The 14,244-nt window shown below is 59.8% G+C and overlaps 4 protein-coding genes across 4 annotated transcripts; all 4 read right to left on the minus strand.

The window, feature by feature from the left end:
* Positions 1-2,183: 2,183 nt before the first annotated feature.
* Positions 2,184-3,893, minus strand: LDBPK_361910 (hypothetical protein, conserved; the record flags this gene model as incomplete). Its single annotated transcript, XM_003865258.1, has 1 exon — positions 2,184-3,893. One exon carries the CDS (start codon positions 3,891-3,893, stop codon positions 2,184-2,186), a length of 1,710 nt encoding a protein of 569 aa, XP_003865306.1.
* A 2,717-nt stretch (positions 3,894-6,610) lies between these two features.
* Positions 6,611-8,587, minus strand: LDBPK_361920 (DEAD box RNA helicase, putative; the record flags this gene model as incomplete). Its single annotated transcript, XM_003865259.1, has 1 exon — positions 6,611-8,587. One exon carries the CDS (start codon positions 8,585-8,587, stop codon positions 6,611-6,613), a length of 1,977 nt encoding a protein of 658 aa, XP_003865307.1.
* A 1,184-nt stretch (positions 8,588-9,771) lies between these two features.
* LDBPK_361930 (DEAD box RNA helicase, putative) lies at positions 9,772-11,355 on the minus strand (the record flags this gene model as incomplete). Its single annotated transcript, XM_003865260.1, has 1 exon — positions 9,772-11,355. One exon carries the CDS (start codon positions 11,353-11,355, stop codon positions 9,772-9,774), a length of 1,584 nt encoding a protein of 527 aa, XP_003865308.1.
* Positions 11,356-12,225: 870 nt separating this feature from the next.
* LDBPK_361940 (hypothetical protein, conserved) lies at positions 12,226-13,521 on the minus strand (the record flags this gene model as incomplete). Its single annotated transcript, XM_003865261.1, has 1 exon — positions 12,226-13,521. The coding sequence occupies one exon, from the start codon at positions 13,519-13,521 to the stop codon at positions 12,226-12,228; it is 1,296 nt and encodes a 431-aa protein (XP_003865309.1).
* Positions 13,522-14,244: the final 723 nt, after the last annotated feature.

A 14,244-nucleotide genomic window follows, 5' to 3' on the forward strand; every position in this document is an offset into this window, starting at 1 on the left:
CTGTGGGGGCCCCCGGGGGGGGGGGGGGGGGCAGGGCCACCCGTCCCTACGCAGTGATGACCGGGTGAGAGAGGCCCGAGTCGCTTTAACACTTTGCCTATCATATGCGCGGTACAGACGTGTGCGCTGTCGCAGGCCACTCCGACGCCACCCCATCCAGGACATGAACGCCGATATCACTAGCGATTCGCCACACTGACCTCACGACGCTGTAGGTGCTTGGCGGTGCCACCACCTGAATTGGCTCGGCGCTGGCAGTGAGAGGGGCTGCCTGACTTTCACACCGAGTGGGAGCACTGGAGTCCTGACACCACGCACGCCGATGCGGCCCCTCTCATGAGGGGGGAAGGCGACGACACTTGTGTGATCAAGTAAAGTGGTGGAACTACAAGAGACACATGCATGGATGAGGAAAGATGAGGGAGGGTATCGTGGAAAGAAAGAACGGCCCAACTGCGACTACACTACTTGGTACATCTCCGGAAAAGGGGCATTGCCCGGGACCTCATGTACAGGCACACACAGCAAAAAGGCACATGGCAGCCTTCGACAGATATGTTCCTAAGAGAGAAAAACCAAAGCGGTTGAAAATCGGCACCGTGTCACAAAAAGCGCAGACGTCAGCCGTCTGTCGAAGTCTTTCGTGAGTCGGGGCTATGGGTACGCTTCCCCCTCCCACCCTCTCTAGCCCGTAACGGCCAATACAACGGTGTATGTGCATGTGTGCGTGCGTGATTATGCGTACGCGCGCATGAGCCTTCGAAGCCGACAGTGAACGACGAGCACGGAGAGGAAAGAACACAGGCACATCCCAAAAAAAAGTTCGTCGACAAGCGTGAGAGAGGGAGAACTGGGAGACATCCATCGCCCACGCAGCGTGCATGAAACACTCGACAAGAACGGCAGCACGAGCAGTGCACAACCATAAAAACGAAGACCTAAACACATCCACAGACACGCAGAGAGGGTGGCGGGGTCAAGACGGCGGCAAGCCAAGCCGAAAAAGGGAAAGCGTAAAAGAGCGAAAGCACACGCGAGCAAGATGAGGAGGGCAAGCGGCACGCACTCAACGAGGAGCCCCAAGAAATACAGAGGGAGAGGCGACGCAGAACAAGGAAGCATAAAACAAAGCAGAGAATCGAGTTCGCGAACAATCGCATAAATGAAAGGCAATCAGGCAACGAAAAGGTGAGGGAGAGGGTGGAGGTGATCGTCGTGCAGGTGGGAGCGATGAGAAGAACGGCAAGAATAGGAAGAAAAACGGTCAGCGCTCACAAATGCCTTTGCGTGACCTGTTCGATAGAGAAATTTAGTGGATGTGTGTGTGTGTGTGTGTATCGGTCTAGCTGTGTACTCCCTCAGCAGGCACTCTGTATATGTTTATGCGTCATTGCTCGTTGCAACAGTGACATCGAAAAATAGAAAGGGCGCCTGCTTCAGCACGCGGACGTGTATTGCGGGAGAGAGGCGTGTACACTTGGGAAAGTTGATGGGGAAAGAGATCCTTTGGGGGGGGGGGGGCATTTTTTGTGTGTTCACATTCGCTTCTGCCCTCGAGCGTCTCGTGTGCTTTGCCAGCTGCGTAACACCGATACCCAACAGAGGCATCACCACCCGGCGTCAAAGAAGGGAGCCGTGGTAGCTGGTAGCGGCGGTGATGGTAGGGAGTGGGGTTCAAGGGAAGGGAGGGAGCGAGGAAAGAAAATGGCGATGTGGGCGATGTCCCGTTCTAGCTGGGGAGAGAACGAGTCGCCGCTGTGCACGTGTGTGCCCCCATCGTGCGCGTGTACGAGAGAAGAGGGAGAGAGAAGAAAGGGGGAAGACCCCTCACTTCCGCGCGCGCGAGGGTACAGAGCAGCCGCAGCGCATGACTGGCGACGGAGATTACCACCACCTCAGTGTACCACGCGTGGCTGCGCACAACACCGTGTCTTCTCGTTACTAAAGCATGGCGCGGCCCCATGCTGGCATTTTTTTCGCTCCTCCTCGGGTTCAGTCCGGTGTCGTCCAACACCAGAAAAACTCAATATACACACAAACGCACGCAGACAGACAGGCAGGCATGGTCACAGCAGGATGGCCCGCCCCTCTGCTTGAAAAAGGGTGGACGCGCTGCTTCTCTGTCCCGGGATGCCGCAGCTGCGCAGCGGACACATCCTGCGCGTTCCCCCTTCCCTTTCGCCTTATCTGTTGTAGTTCCGTGTCAACCCCTGTACGCCACTCCGAATGTAGCGTAGCAACGTCTCCAGGTACACCTCGCTCGTCCAGTCGCGGTGCAGACGCACTCGCCAGTCTTGCAGTTTGCGCTTCCGATGCGGCGACTCGTGGGCCTCGTTGACGTCCGTGTACACAAACTGCGCGGCGTCGCGCGCCATAGCCTCCTCAACGTAGAGCACAGAGGGGCACGCAAGCACCTCAGACTGGGCACTGCACGCCACAGTGGTCCAGACGCGGTCCCGCCACGCAACCGCAGCGCTGGTGGTGATAGAGGATCCACTTGCAATGCTGCCGAATCGTCGCACACCGTAGAGCTTCATGTCCGCGAGGGGGTACACAACGTAGCGTCGCCAGTGACTGGCGTCGCGACTACGCGCGTACAGCTCGCAGTTCCGCGACAAGGCAAGATAAGCTCGGATCATCGCTCGTAAGTAGAACAGGCGCCGCCACGGAGGTGCGTTGTCATCCGGCACCAGGTGCTGCGTCGCCCTCTCCAGCCGCTCCACTCCCTCACTGAGTGTTCGATGGTGCAGCCGCACCACCGCGTCCGCGCCAAGTGAGGTGGGTGCGATTTTGTACAGGGCCTGCAACTCTGCGACTGAGTTCGCGTGCGTTTGCACAAACTGCGCCTCAGCGGCGACCGAGTCCGCGCGTGCCACCACTAAGAGAGCGTAGCGAGGCTGCAACGCCATGAGAGGCGACGCCACCGCCGCCACACACCACACGCACACCAGCGCCGACAGAAGGGCAACAGTGAGTCGAGACACATACGCCACGGTGAGCCACGGCGGCGAGAGTAACGTGGACGACGCGGATCGCCGCTGCGATTGCGGCGGCCACACATCTGCGGCATGCGCGCGCGAGGCAATGCTTTGGTGCACGGAAGCGGTTGCAGCCATTCCGCCAGCGGCCGAGACAGAAACACCAGATGCGCAGCGTGATGATGTGCGGCGCCTCACCTCCGGCTGCAGTGGCTGCTGCCAATCCAGGGGTGCAGGTTGTGTGGCGCGAATGACGAATAGCTCCATGACATTACCGGCACCCACACGAGCCCCTACTGGGTGCTGTCGCTCCTGCTTCAGCGCTGCCACACCGGCCCCGCGGATGTCGCTATTACTTCGACTGTGCGGCGCTTGACGGTTTCGGCCGCGCTGGAGCCGACGCCGTATCGCTAACTCCTCCTCATCTGGCAGAATGGAGGAGAAGTTGGGGTCCATCACGGTGGCACTGCGCCGCGGTATGCACGCCTCCCCCGCGTCTCCTGCGCTTCCATGTCCAACTGAAGAGATCCGGTTCTGTGCCACGGCGCTCGAGGCAGCAGCTGCGGCGATGGACGTCAGGCTCGAGTGGGCGGTGCTGCGCGAGGAAGACACGATATCCGCCAGAGACTCGCTCAGTGAGGATACCTGTGCAAACCGCACATCGCATGGCCCGCGAAGAGCCGCAGTGCCACCGACCCCTCCCGCCCCACTCGGATCCTCATCCACGCGGCGACGTCGCTGAAACCTTGAGCCTCCGCGTACCTCGTCCACCGCCGTGACGATCGGAGAGGATCGACGAGACAGCGGCGCGGTGACATCATCGTCATCACTGTCGGAGAGCACGACCGACTCTGGCTGCATGGTGGGACGGAGAAGTTCAGGCAGCTCCGCGCCACGGCCGCTGCGCCGCCACATATCAGACGCGGGCACCGAGGTTCGTTGGCTGGCCGGAATGGAAGAAAGCGCGGTCGCATCGGGAAGCGGCTCGGAGGATAGCGCGGAACCTCTGCGCCTCGACACTGCCCTCGTCGATGCACTGTCGCTGCCGCCCTCCTCTTCCGCGCAGGAGGGCAGAGAATCAGTGGCAGGCACGATGGTGCTCAGTCGTCCCCACGGCGATGGGGGCGGAGGGGAAGCGCTGCTGGCGGCGGTCGGCTGCTGCCGCTGCAGCCCTCGCTCTGCCCCGGTTGCACCCGTGGCAGACTGCCGGAGGTGAGGGAGGCGCCGTCGAAGGGTCGCACTGCCCGGTGACAACAGCCCTCGCGCGGTTCGAACTAGCCGCAGTGGCGTGCGGAGCAACGCTAATGGGCCATGAGTCGCAGCGTCATCCTCGGCGACCCTCTTCCGCTCCTCTCGTATTAACAGTGGGGTCGAGGTAAGCACAACAGCGTTGCGGCGGGCGGGTGTCGCTATCGATCCCACAAGAGGCGGAGGAGACGCCGCCGCGTCCTGCAAGCTGCGGCGAGGTGAACGGAGAAGAAGCGGCGACTCAGCGTCGTATATCAGCGTCCGATTCGTGTCAGTCGGCCTGTAGAACGTGGGGGAGGCCGGTGCAGCGGTGCCGTCTAATGTTATCTCGGTGTGGCGGTGGCTGCCTCTCGGACGGCCACTGTCCACACAGCTCTGCCTCTTGCCGGCGCGGCCTCGCTTCGAGCCTGGTTGTGGCTTTCTTTCCGTATGGGGTTCGTGCGAGCTGGAAGGCACAGGCATTAAAGATGAGGGCAACGGCGGCACGCTGACCACCGGTGCAGCAGTCATCTTGTCCCGGTCCGCCGGTCCCGCTACGGCGACCCCTCGCTTCTTGCGTGGCGGACTCTGCGCGGCGTCCTCCGTTTGCATCTCATGCTGGCCTTTGGTGCAGCGAAGACGACGGAGAGAGCGTGAAGTAGTGCGGGTGAGGGGAAAAGCGGTGTTGGGGTTCGAGGGGATGACAGGAGGCGAAGGTGACGGTGCAACAGTAGGCCTGTCGCCACACCTTCTGATCAGCGAACGAGGAAAGGGGGTGCGGAGGCCCAGTGAGAGTGGGGAAGGGCAACCAGGGAGAGCGAAAAGCGGGAACAAGAAGACCCGACGGACTCTAGACCACACTGTAGGCGCGAGACAACCTCGACGAAGCAGCTAGCGCGGCCCCTCTACTGTCCGTACGCGCTGTTGGGAGTTCGTGTCACGGTAAGGATACGGAGGACAACGCTGAATCGAAAGAGGTTTGTCTGCGGTGCGGGTGTGTGTCGTGCAGGTGCCCGCTAGGTAAGGAGACAGCCTATCGGTAAAGCGCAATACTTGAGGGCATGTAGACACCACCACTGCACGAGCGCGAGCACAGACAAGCGCGTGCGCTTGCAACCGCCAACGGCGTCTCTTCCCCGCCCTTCGTATCTATGTGAAGTCTGTGAGACTGTGCCTCTATGTGTTTATGGGTGTGCCTTGAATGGGGCGGTGGGAAGGGCCGCTGTGGTGCGAGGGGGACGAGCAACACCACCTCGCTCCCTTGTATATATATATAAAGCGGTGTGCCTTCTTGTGTCTCCGTCTCACACTTGTGCCCGTTACAAGATCGCTCTCTGTGGGGCGGGTGCGCTTTTTTATGTGTTTTTCCGCGTTGGCGGCCTTCGCTTGTACGCTGCCCACCACCGACTCACCAAGAGCGTATTGAAAGAAAGAAAAGGGAGGAGGTGGAGAGAAGAGAGCGGCAACACACACACGCACACACGCCCACAATCGTGATGAGACGTGGGGAGAGCGACAAGAGGGAGAGAAGTGTAGAAGTGGAAAGGAAGGACAGGCGCACAAGATGCGTAAAGGGATGCTGTCCTCCTCCCCCCACCCGCTCTGCTTCACGCCGAGTTTTTTGTTTCGTTTTGTGCGTGCCGGTGTGCGTGTGCTGCGCTTGTCGTTGTTTTCCTCATCGAGGGGGCAAACACAAAACAGCAATGGTGCGCGTCCGCACAGGCCTCTCTGCGCGAGGTGATGTCAGTCACTGCCGTGCACGTTTCTATTCCATGTCAGAGCATGTGCTCACGACTCTTCGTGGGCCTGCTAGCGCTTGACGAAGAAAGCGAGGGCAGACGAGGGGAGAAGGACGAGCCGACAGAAACGCGCATCAACATCGGATGGGGACCGGGAGAAGTATGGTGGATGAGCCTTTCCCCCTCACCTCGCCCTGCGCGCAAGCCGACAACAATGCTGCAGCTGCGCAGTAGAAGAAGTCTCAATTTCCTCCTCTCCCTGTTTCACGACTCTCTTTTCCTCTTTAGTTGTGTAGTGCACCTTCATGAGCGCCTCACTCGCGCGCGTGCGTGCGACGATGCAGTTTTGTGTGCGCGTGTTAAACGTGTTCAAAGCAAATGCTCGGTTCTTCTGTACTAATCCTCGCTCTCCCTCTCTCGCGAGCGTCGTCTCCTCGCGTGCGATGTCGCGGGTGCACCCTGGATGCGGCTGCAAGAGGAGGAAAAGGTCGCGTACAGAGCAACCACACTGGGAGGTCGTCGCACCGTGTGTGTGTGTGTGTGTGTGTGTGTGTGTGTGTGCAAAGGCCCAAAGAGCACCCGACAAAAGAAATATCACCCAATGAGAGCGCAAGAGAGAGAGTACGCGCTGCCGCCCTCACCACCATCAACCCCCTCCCACCCAGCTCACCACTCCCCACTGATGTTCTGATGCCGCTTGTTCATCGACTTCGCGTTCACGTCGCGTCGCTTAGCGTCCTTGGTGTGGCGCATGGCGCTAAACTCGTGTCGAGACTTCTTGTTCATGTGTGCAGCAGACTGGGAGAGGTCCATCTTGATCGGCGGCGGCTCACTCAGTGCAAACCCGCGCGCCACCGCAGCGAGGTCGAGGTTTTGGATGTTGAACACGTTTTTCAGCTGGCAGCTACTGTAGCTCAGCAAGTAGCCCTCGTATGCCTGCCGCGCCGAAGTGCGCAGGTAGTAGTTGGAGCTCACCAGCTGCTCCAGCTGCCCCTGCACGTTCCCTTTTAGCCTTGTCAAATCAAAGGTGTACTCGTTCACCTTCACCTTGGCATCATCGTAGAGGTACTTGAGGAACAGTTCCTCCTGAGGAAGCAGAAACATGAGCGCGTTACCACAGCGCCCAGCGCGCGCGGTTCGCCCGACACGGTGGACGTACTTCACCGGATCATCCGGGGGGTCGAATTGCACAATCCAGTCCACCTCGGGAATGTCGAGACCGCGTGCCGCGACATCGGTCGTGAAGAGCACGCCACTCGGTGCGTTGCAAAACTGCATGTACGTCGCGGAGCGCTGGTGCTGCTTTTGCTTGCCGTGGAAAGCGATGCAGGGAACGTCGATGTAGTTGAAGAGCTCGCAGTGGAAGCTGACGCTGTTGCGGCTGCTGAAGAAGACGATGACCTTCTTCTTCAGGTTCTTTTTCACAAAGTGGTAGAGCACGAGCAGACGCTGCTCGCTGGCGCACACGACGTAGCCCTGCTCCAACGTGTCCACGGTGGCCTTGTCCTTCTTGCTCTTCATGGAGATGAAGATCGGCGTCTTGTGAAACGAGATGCGCGCGAGCTGCTCGACACGCGTCGTCTGCGTGGCAGAAAACAAGAACGTCTGGCGGTTCTTGGGCAGCAGGGCCACGATCTCGCGCATGTCCTCCTCAAAGCCGTTGTCGAGCACGCGATCTGCCTCGTCAACGGCGAGCAGCAGTAGGTTCTTTGTGTGCCAGTCCGTCGTCAACTTCAAATGGTCTAGCAGGCGGCCAGGGGAGGCGACCACGATCATGACGCCGTTGGCGAGCTTGAAGCCCTCTTGGTTGCGGCTCTGGCCACCAATGCAGCACAAGAACGTCAAGGAGCCGTTGAAGTGCTTCAGCAGCTTCAGCAGCACACCCTCGATCTGCAAGCAGAGCTCACGGGTGGGCCCGATGATGATGGCTGCCGTGCCGTTGCTGGGGCGGAAGCCAGAGCGGCAGACGATCTCGACAATTGGAATCAAAAACGCCAGCGTCTTACCGGCGCCGGTCTTCGCCTCGGCGAGGAGATCGCGTCCCTGCAGCGCAGCAGGAATGCAGCGAGACTGAATCGGCGTCAGCTCCTTGAACTTGAACTCCTGCTCCAGAGCAGACACTATGTGGGGGTTCAACTGCAGTGACTTGTAGTCCGTGACGGCAGGGATGGACTTGGCCAGCTCCTTGCTGCGCTGCGTCATGCTTACCGCTGTGGGGCCGTTCGGCGACGACGACGCAGCAGGGGACGCGGAGGCGGAGGGGGATGACGTCTTCCCTCCCTCCGCCGCGCCGCGCTTTTGGGGGTTACACGGACGCGCGCTCGATGCCGTCGCATCTGCGTCCGCCTCTTCGTCGTCGTCGCTGTCGTCCTCACGCCGTCGCTTCTCCGAACGTTTCGTGGACGCCACGTTAGACGCCGCCTCCGGCGTCTCCTCTACTGACTTCACTTCATCGTTATTCTCCACCGTCTCAGCAAGCTCGTCGTACGGTCCATCGGCAGTTTTTGAGGCAGCTTCCCGTGCGGCCTTGCATCGGTGGTGGCGAAGACGGCGGCGCTTCTTTGTGGACTGCTCCGCAGCAGCCACTGCAGCCTTGTCGTTGTGGTCCCCTAACCACAACGACGTAGGTGCCCTCGCCGACATGAGCGCGAAGAAAAAAGAGCGTCGGTGACCACTTTGCGAGCAGCAGTGGTGTCTCCTGGAGAAGGCCGAAACCAAACCAGTTCGTGTGCAGGTCAGCGTTCGTGCGTTGCAGCGCTTCTGATCTGTTCCCACTTTTACGGAAGAGACGAGAATGGATGAGAGGCAAGCGGGGAAGATAGACATGGGAAAAGATAGAGAGGCCGCAAGGAGAACGAAGCCGGCTACTGCGAGCAACTCCGACGGCAAGCATGGATGTGCATTGATGTGGTGGGCAAGATCTGGTAATAACATCTGATCTCTCGCCCACTGCCCCCACTCCACCCCCAACGTGTTTTCTCAGTACGGGTGGGCGAAGTTGAGGTCACACGCGCAGACATCATGGACAACCGAGGGCGGTGCCCTGAGGAATGCGCACGGCAAGCGACGGGTGTGCAAAGGTAAAGCGGCAGTGTGTACACTTCGCCAGTGAGCAGCGCAGAGTCCCGCCGAGACCCAGTCAAGTCTGCACGGTGTCACACCAAGTCCGTTTGCGCATGCGTGCTGATGTGCGGGTGCGTCCCCGTGCAACGGGTTGGCTTGCCTGTGGTACTCGTCCATCTGCTTTGCTTTTGGCGTTGCTCCCCCGCATGCTCTGCCCGTCTTGGCTGCTCCCAACCGCTCTGGTACGATGACGCGTCGACTGAGCCACCACAACAGCGGCACGGCAGAGCTTTAAGAGAAGAGTCAAGAGAAAAGCGATGTGCACTTTGGTTTCACTCGTTTTAGGCATCTGGTACGCACAGTCGCCGTCTCCTCCCTCACCAGTCGCAGCAGCCCATGCACGCACCGGACTACGACACGCCGACGTCACGCCTCCCTTTCTCTCTCTTTCTCTTATCCAATGCTATCGTGCTGGCAGCGAGAGAGAAGCAAGAAAAGAAAAGCTCCCATGGTGGCAGCAGCAGCAGCAGCCGGGGAGGCGGTCGTTTCAGCGAGATTGGGAGCAGAAAGGCAGGCGGCACGCAACGCGCACTCGCCCTCGTTCTATTTCGGCACGTGCCAGCGATGAGAGATCGCGCTGATGAGCGAAAAGAAGAGCGCAGCGCGGCCAGCGAGGAGAAGCGAGACTTTTTTCCGTGCGCTGCCAGGCGCGGACGACACAGACACGTGCAACGCCCTCGATCGGCTCACTTCCTTGGTGGCGGCTATCGCGATTTCGCTTGCTGCTTTGCCTCCCGCCGCTTCGCCCACAGAGACTTGTGCTGTTCCTTTTTGGTCATCTCGAAGATAGACTCGTGTTCGCGGCGCATGCGCAGCGTTGCGAAGTCGCTCGTACCGTGTTTGGCATCGTCGTAGCCCATGTCGGCGTCGCCGCGGTCTCGCTTGCCTTTCCGCGCCGTCGTCAGCTGCCGCGACTCCTTCTCCAAGCTCCTCTCCTCGGCATCCTCGCGGATTTCGCGGATGGCCTCCTGCTCTGCATCCTCAACACGCTGGAGCACCAGCTGCACCTCGCTCTCCGGAAGGAAGGGGTACTCGACGCACTTGACGCCTGTTTGCTGCTCGATCTTTTGCAGCAGTACAATGTCGTACTGACTAATGAGATTCACGGCCTTGCCCTCAGCCCCAGCGCGAGCTGTGCGGCCCACGCGGTGGATATAGTCCTCGACGTGGTCAGGCAGCGAGAAATTCACGACGACGTCCGTGTGCGGTATGTCCAGACCACGCTGCGCGACATCGGTGCAAATGAGCATCCTCACCTTTCCTTCCTTGAACTTGGTGAGCGCGATGTTGCGGTTGCTTTGGTCCATGCGACCCATCAGAGGCAACGCGCGGTGGCCCAAGATGCGGAGCGTCAGCGTGATCTTGTGCACCAAAGCCGCGCTTCGACAGAAAATGAGGATGTGGTTGCCCGTCTCCTTCGTTAGGAAGAGGTGCAGGTAGGAGAGCATCTGCGCAAACGGGGCAAAGATGTAGTACTGCTTGAGTGTGTCCACGGTGGTGTTCTTGCGGTGCACCTGCAGCAGCACCGGGTCCCGCAGCGATGCCTTCTGCAGACGGTCAATCTTGGTGCTCAGCGTAGCAGAAAAAAGCATGGTGCGGCGGTTCTGCGGCAGCTGCTCCAGAATGGCGTCAATCTCTTTCTCGTAGTCCATATCGAGCATCTTGTCCGCCTCATCCAGCACCAAGGCGTGCAGCTTGACGAGCTTGAAGCCCTTCGTGTTGCTGAGGTGGTCTTTTACACGGCCAGGGGTTCCGACGACGACATGCGGCCTCTTGCTCAGCTCACAGGCCTGCTCGACCATGTCCGCGCCACCCACCAGCGTCGCCACACGCAGTCCGACGCTGCGGCCTAGCAGTACAAACTGGGCCGTCACCTGCTGCGCCAGCTCGCGCGTGGGCACCATGACGAGGACAGAGAGGTACGGCGTCTTGCGCTGGGCCAGCAGCCAGTTCACCAGGGGCAGCGCATAGGCGCCGGTTTTGCCGCTACCAGTCTGCGCCACACCAATGAGGTCGCGGCCCTCGGCAAAGACGGTGATAGCGGAGGCCTGAATGCGAGTCGGGTGCTGCCAGCCAGCATCGGCGCACGCCGTGCAAAGCTCCTGGCACAGGCCGAGGTCCTGGAATGTCTTCGTCTTGAACTCCTCGTCATCCAAGAGCTCAGAGCCGAGGCTTTGGTGCTTGACGCTAGAGGTGCTCCAGGCTTGCATGGAGGTTCTGTTCCCACGATTGCCCCCGTCGTCATCCTCGCGCATAGCTGTGGTGAGCTTGCGCGGCGCTGACGACATCCGTGCGGGTCGCAGGAAAGGTCGTGCTGTCGACAGTCACAATACAAAGGATTGCTTCTTGTGATTTTGTGTCCTCCTCCCTCCGTCTGTTTGGGCGCAGTGGTGAGGGAGTGTATGGATGAGTGATGTGGTGGGTAGAGGCGGTGATGTGTGCGTGTCAGTGCCAGGTCAAACCTGCGCTCAGGTGCATGCTTGCTGCTTTCTGTTTCTTCGTTCCTCGATGCCGCGTGTGTGCGTTGGTCGAAAACGGAGAGGCGACAGCGTAGAAACTCGGGGAAGGAGGGAAGAAGTATAGACGGCATAGAGACACACAGGCGCGCATACATACACCCTTTGTGTCGTGTCGTCCGTGGGTGCTGGCGCGAGTACGGCAACAGCGCAGATCCGCGCACATGCGAGAAAGAGGGACGCATGTCAACAGCTCTATTCCATGTTTGGCATTCTCCCTCTTTTTCGAGGCGCACCCACGAGAGTGCGGCGGCCGCGGGTGGATCGCAGACGGCGTGCGAGAGATGTCCGCCCTCCTCACAGCAACATGCTGCAACGTCAACGGCAAGGGCAAAAAAAAAAAGAGCCGCACTGTCGAGGCGGCACCACCTCCTATCTCTCTTGTGTGTCTGTGTGTCTGTCTACGTGTTGAGGTTGTGGTCACCCTTCGTGAACGAGGCCTCCGCTCCCTGGTATGGAGAGCGTCACACCGCGGCAAACATCATCCTGCCGGAGATTCAGTCCAACATCGCTCTTCCGAACAACAAAAAGAAAAACGCGCTGCGCCGGCGTGACCCCAGCAGCGCGCGCAGCGGTTCTCCCACCCAGCCTCACCGCGGCCCATCTCACTTGACCTTTTTTTTCTTCCGGTCTCAGTTGTCTTCAGTGGAGAAGATAGTTGCGCTTCACGTGCGTTGGGAGCTTCGCATCGAGGCGCGGGTTCACCACCTGCAGCGCGCCGAGATCCCTTGGCGTCTTACCCAGCCGCCGGAGAACGTCGTCCAAAGTGCGTCGATTCGACCGCTTCGCGGCACGCCCCTGCGACTCCTCCAGCTGCGCTCGCAGCTCATCACCGCGCAGGCCCATCTTCGGCTCATTCAGCTGCTCCTTGCTGCCGGCGAAGAAGTCCTTCCAGTAGACGTCGTCATAGTAGCCTTTTTTGAGATGGTCTGGCATGCGGTTGTCCACGACGCGGTTCGGCATGAAGATGCCGTCCTTGCCTGGTGGGTGCATCGCCATCATACCCTTGCGACGACGCATCTCTTCGAGGTACGGGTATATATTGTACACGAGGCTGTGCGGCACCTTTCCGCGACTCGCCGCAATCTCGCTGACGCTACGCAAAGCCTTCACAGCCTCGAAAACGCCTTCAACGGTGTGCGTCGGCGCCTTGGGGTTGTTGGACGCCTTCAGGTTAATCTTGCATCCAGCGTTCTGGAAGCCAAAGGCACAGAGGATGTCTGCTACGCGGAAGTTCGCTATGATACGCCGTGCCGGGTAGAGCAGCACTCGCGCACCATCGGCGTTGATGCGGACAGGGTACATGGGGCCCTCTTGCTCCAAGTCCACGGCAATGATGTTCGAGAAAGCCTCGCGAATCGCCTCGTTGCGGGCCTCCTGCGTGCTCGGCGCCACCGCGCGTCCAAAGCCCGCGATGCCCTTGCCGGTGCCCACGTACAAGACACAGTAAATCCACTGACGATGGTCTTTCGGGCTAAACTTCACCACCCGCATATCATATGCGACGATGTTGAGCTGGAAGTTGCAAAGAAACCGCCCGCGGTGTTCTTGCGGAATGAGCTCCGGTGTCAGCCAGGTGTTGGAGCGCCACTGATTGTACTCCGTATTCAGCTTGTGCTTCCATTGAAAGCCCTCCGGGTAGAGGTCCGGCACGATCTTGTACTCGTTATACAGGTCAATGCCGTTGTCCATGCCCTTCAGCCCTTTGCTGTCCGCGGCGTGCGCTACAGCCTCAGCAGAGTCGCGGGTGTCGCGGAAGTAGAGCGAGGTGCCGGTCTCGAGGTTGACGAACGGGTTGCGCATCTTCTCAAAGCGGCGGCGCGTGGCACTTCCAGGCTTCATCCAGGTATAGTAAATGCGAGGGATGCCGCCACGCATCGTGCCCTTCGTCGCGAACGACGTCAGGTTCTTGGCAACGGGGCACGTTGGGCGAAGCATCGTTGTCCAGTCAAGATCGAAAAAGAAGAAACGACGCCCCGGAAAGCGGGGATGCAACAAAACGAACGAGAAAGGGAGGCAGCGAGCAAGGAGGGAAGGCCACAGGCAAAATACAGGTCGTCGGTGTAATGCGTGTTCGTGCGCAAACGCCCTTGCTGCTCCAGTTACGATCACAGGCCCCACGCGCACGCTCGGCGTCTGCGCAACGGCCAGGGCACCAACGCGCGCGGTCGGCTTCCCTGTTCGCTATTCCACTTTTCACGATTACGCTCCCTGATGCCGAAGGCAAGCTAAGCGGCCGTACAGAAAAAGAAAACGCATGGTGGTGGTGCGTTAGTAAGATCAAAGAGCGTTGGGGAGAGAGATGATGGGAACGACACAAGGGTGAAGCTCGGAGAAGAGCAGACGACGGAAAGCATGACCGCGTCACACAACGGATGAAATGCGCACAGAAGAGTCGAGCAGAGATAAGGTAAGGATCGACGCCGTGCCCCTGCGCTCGCCTGCCCGCTACCTGATCGAGTCACACGAGAGCGCGAGTGTCAGCGCAGCAGATGGAACAGCACGTTCAGCCCTCTCTCTCTCTCGCTCTCTCCCCCTCCCTGTGCGCTTCTCGTTTTCCTTCACGTGGGGATGAGTGCCCTCTGCCGGGTGACAAAGTCCGCACCGACGGGGCATCGTCGCCCATTTTCCATCTCGGGGACGGTTTATCGTGCGCTGAGC

Source organism: Leishmania donovani, chromosome 36 (assembly GCF_000227135.1).
Source record: "Leishmania donovani BPK282A1 complete genome, chromosome 36".
NCBI classification, from domain to species: Eukaryota; Euglenozoa; class Kinetoplastea; order Trypanosomatida; family Trypanosomatidae; genus Leishmania; species Leishmania donovani.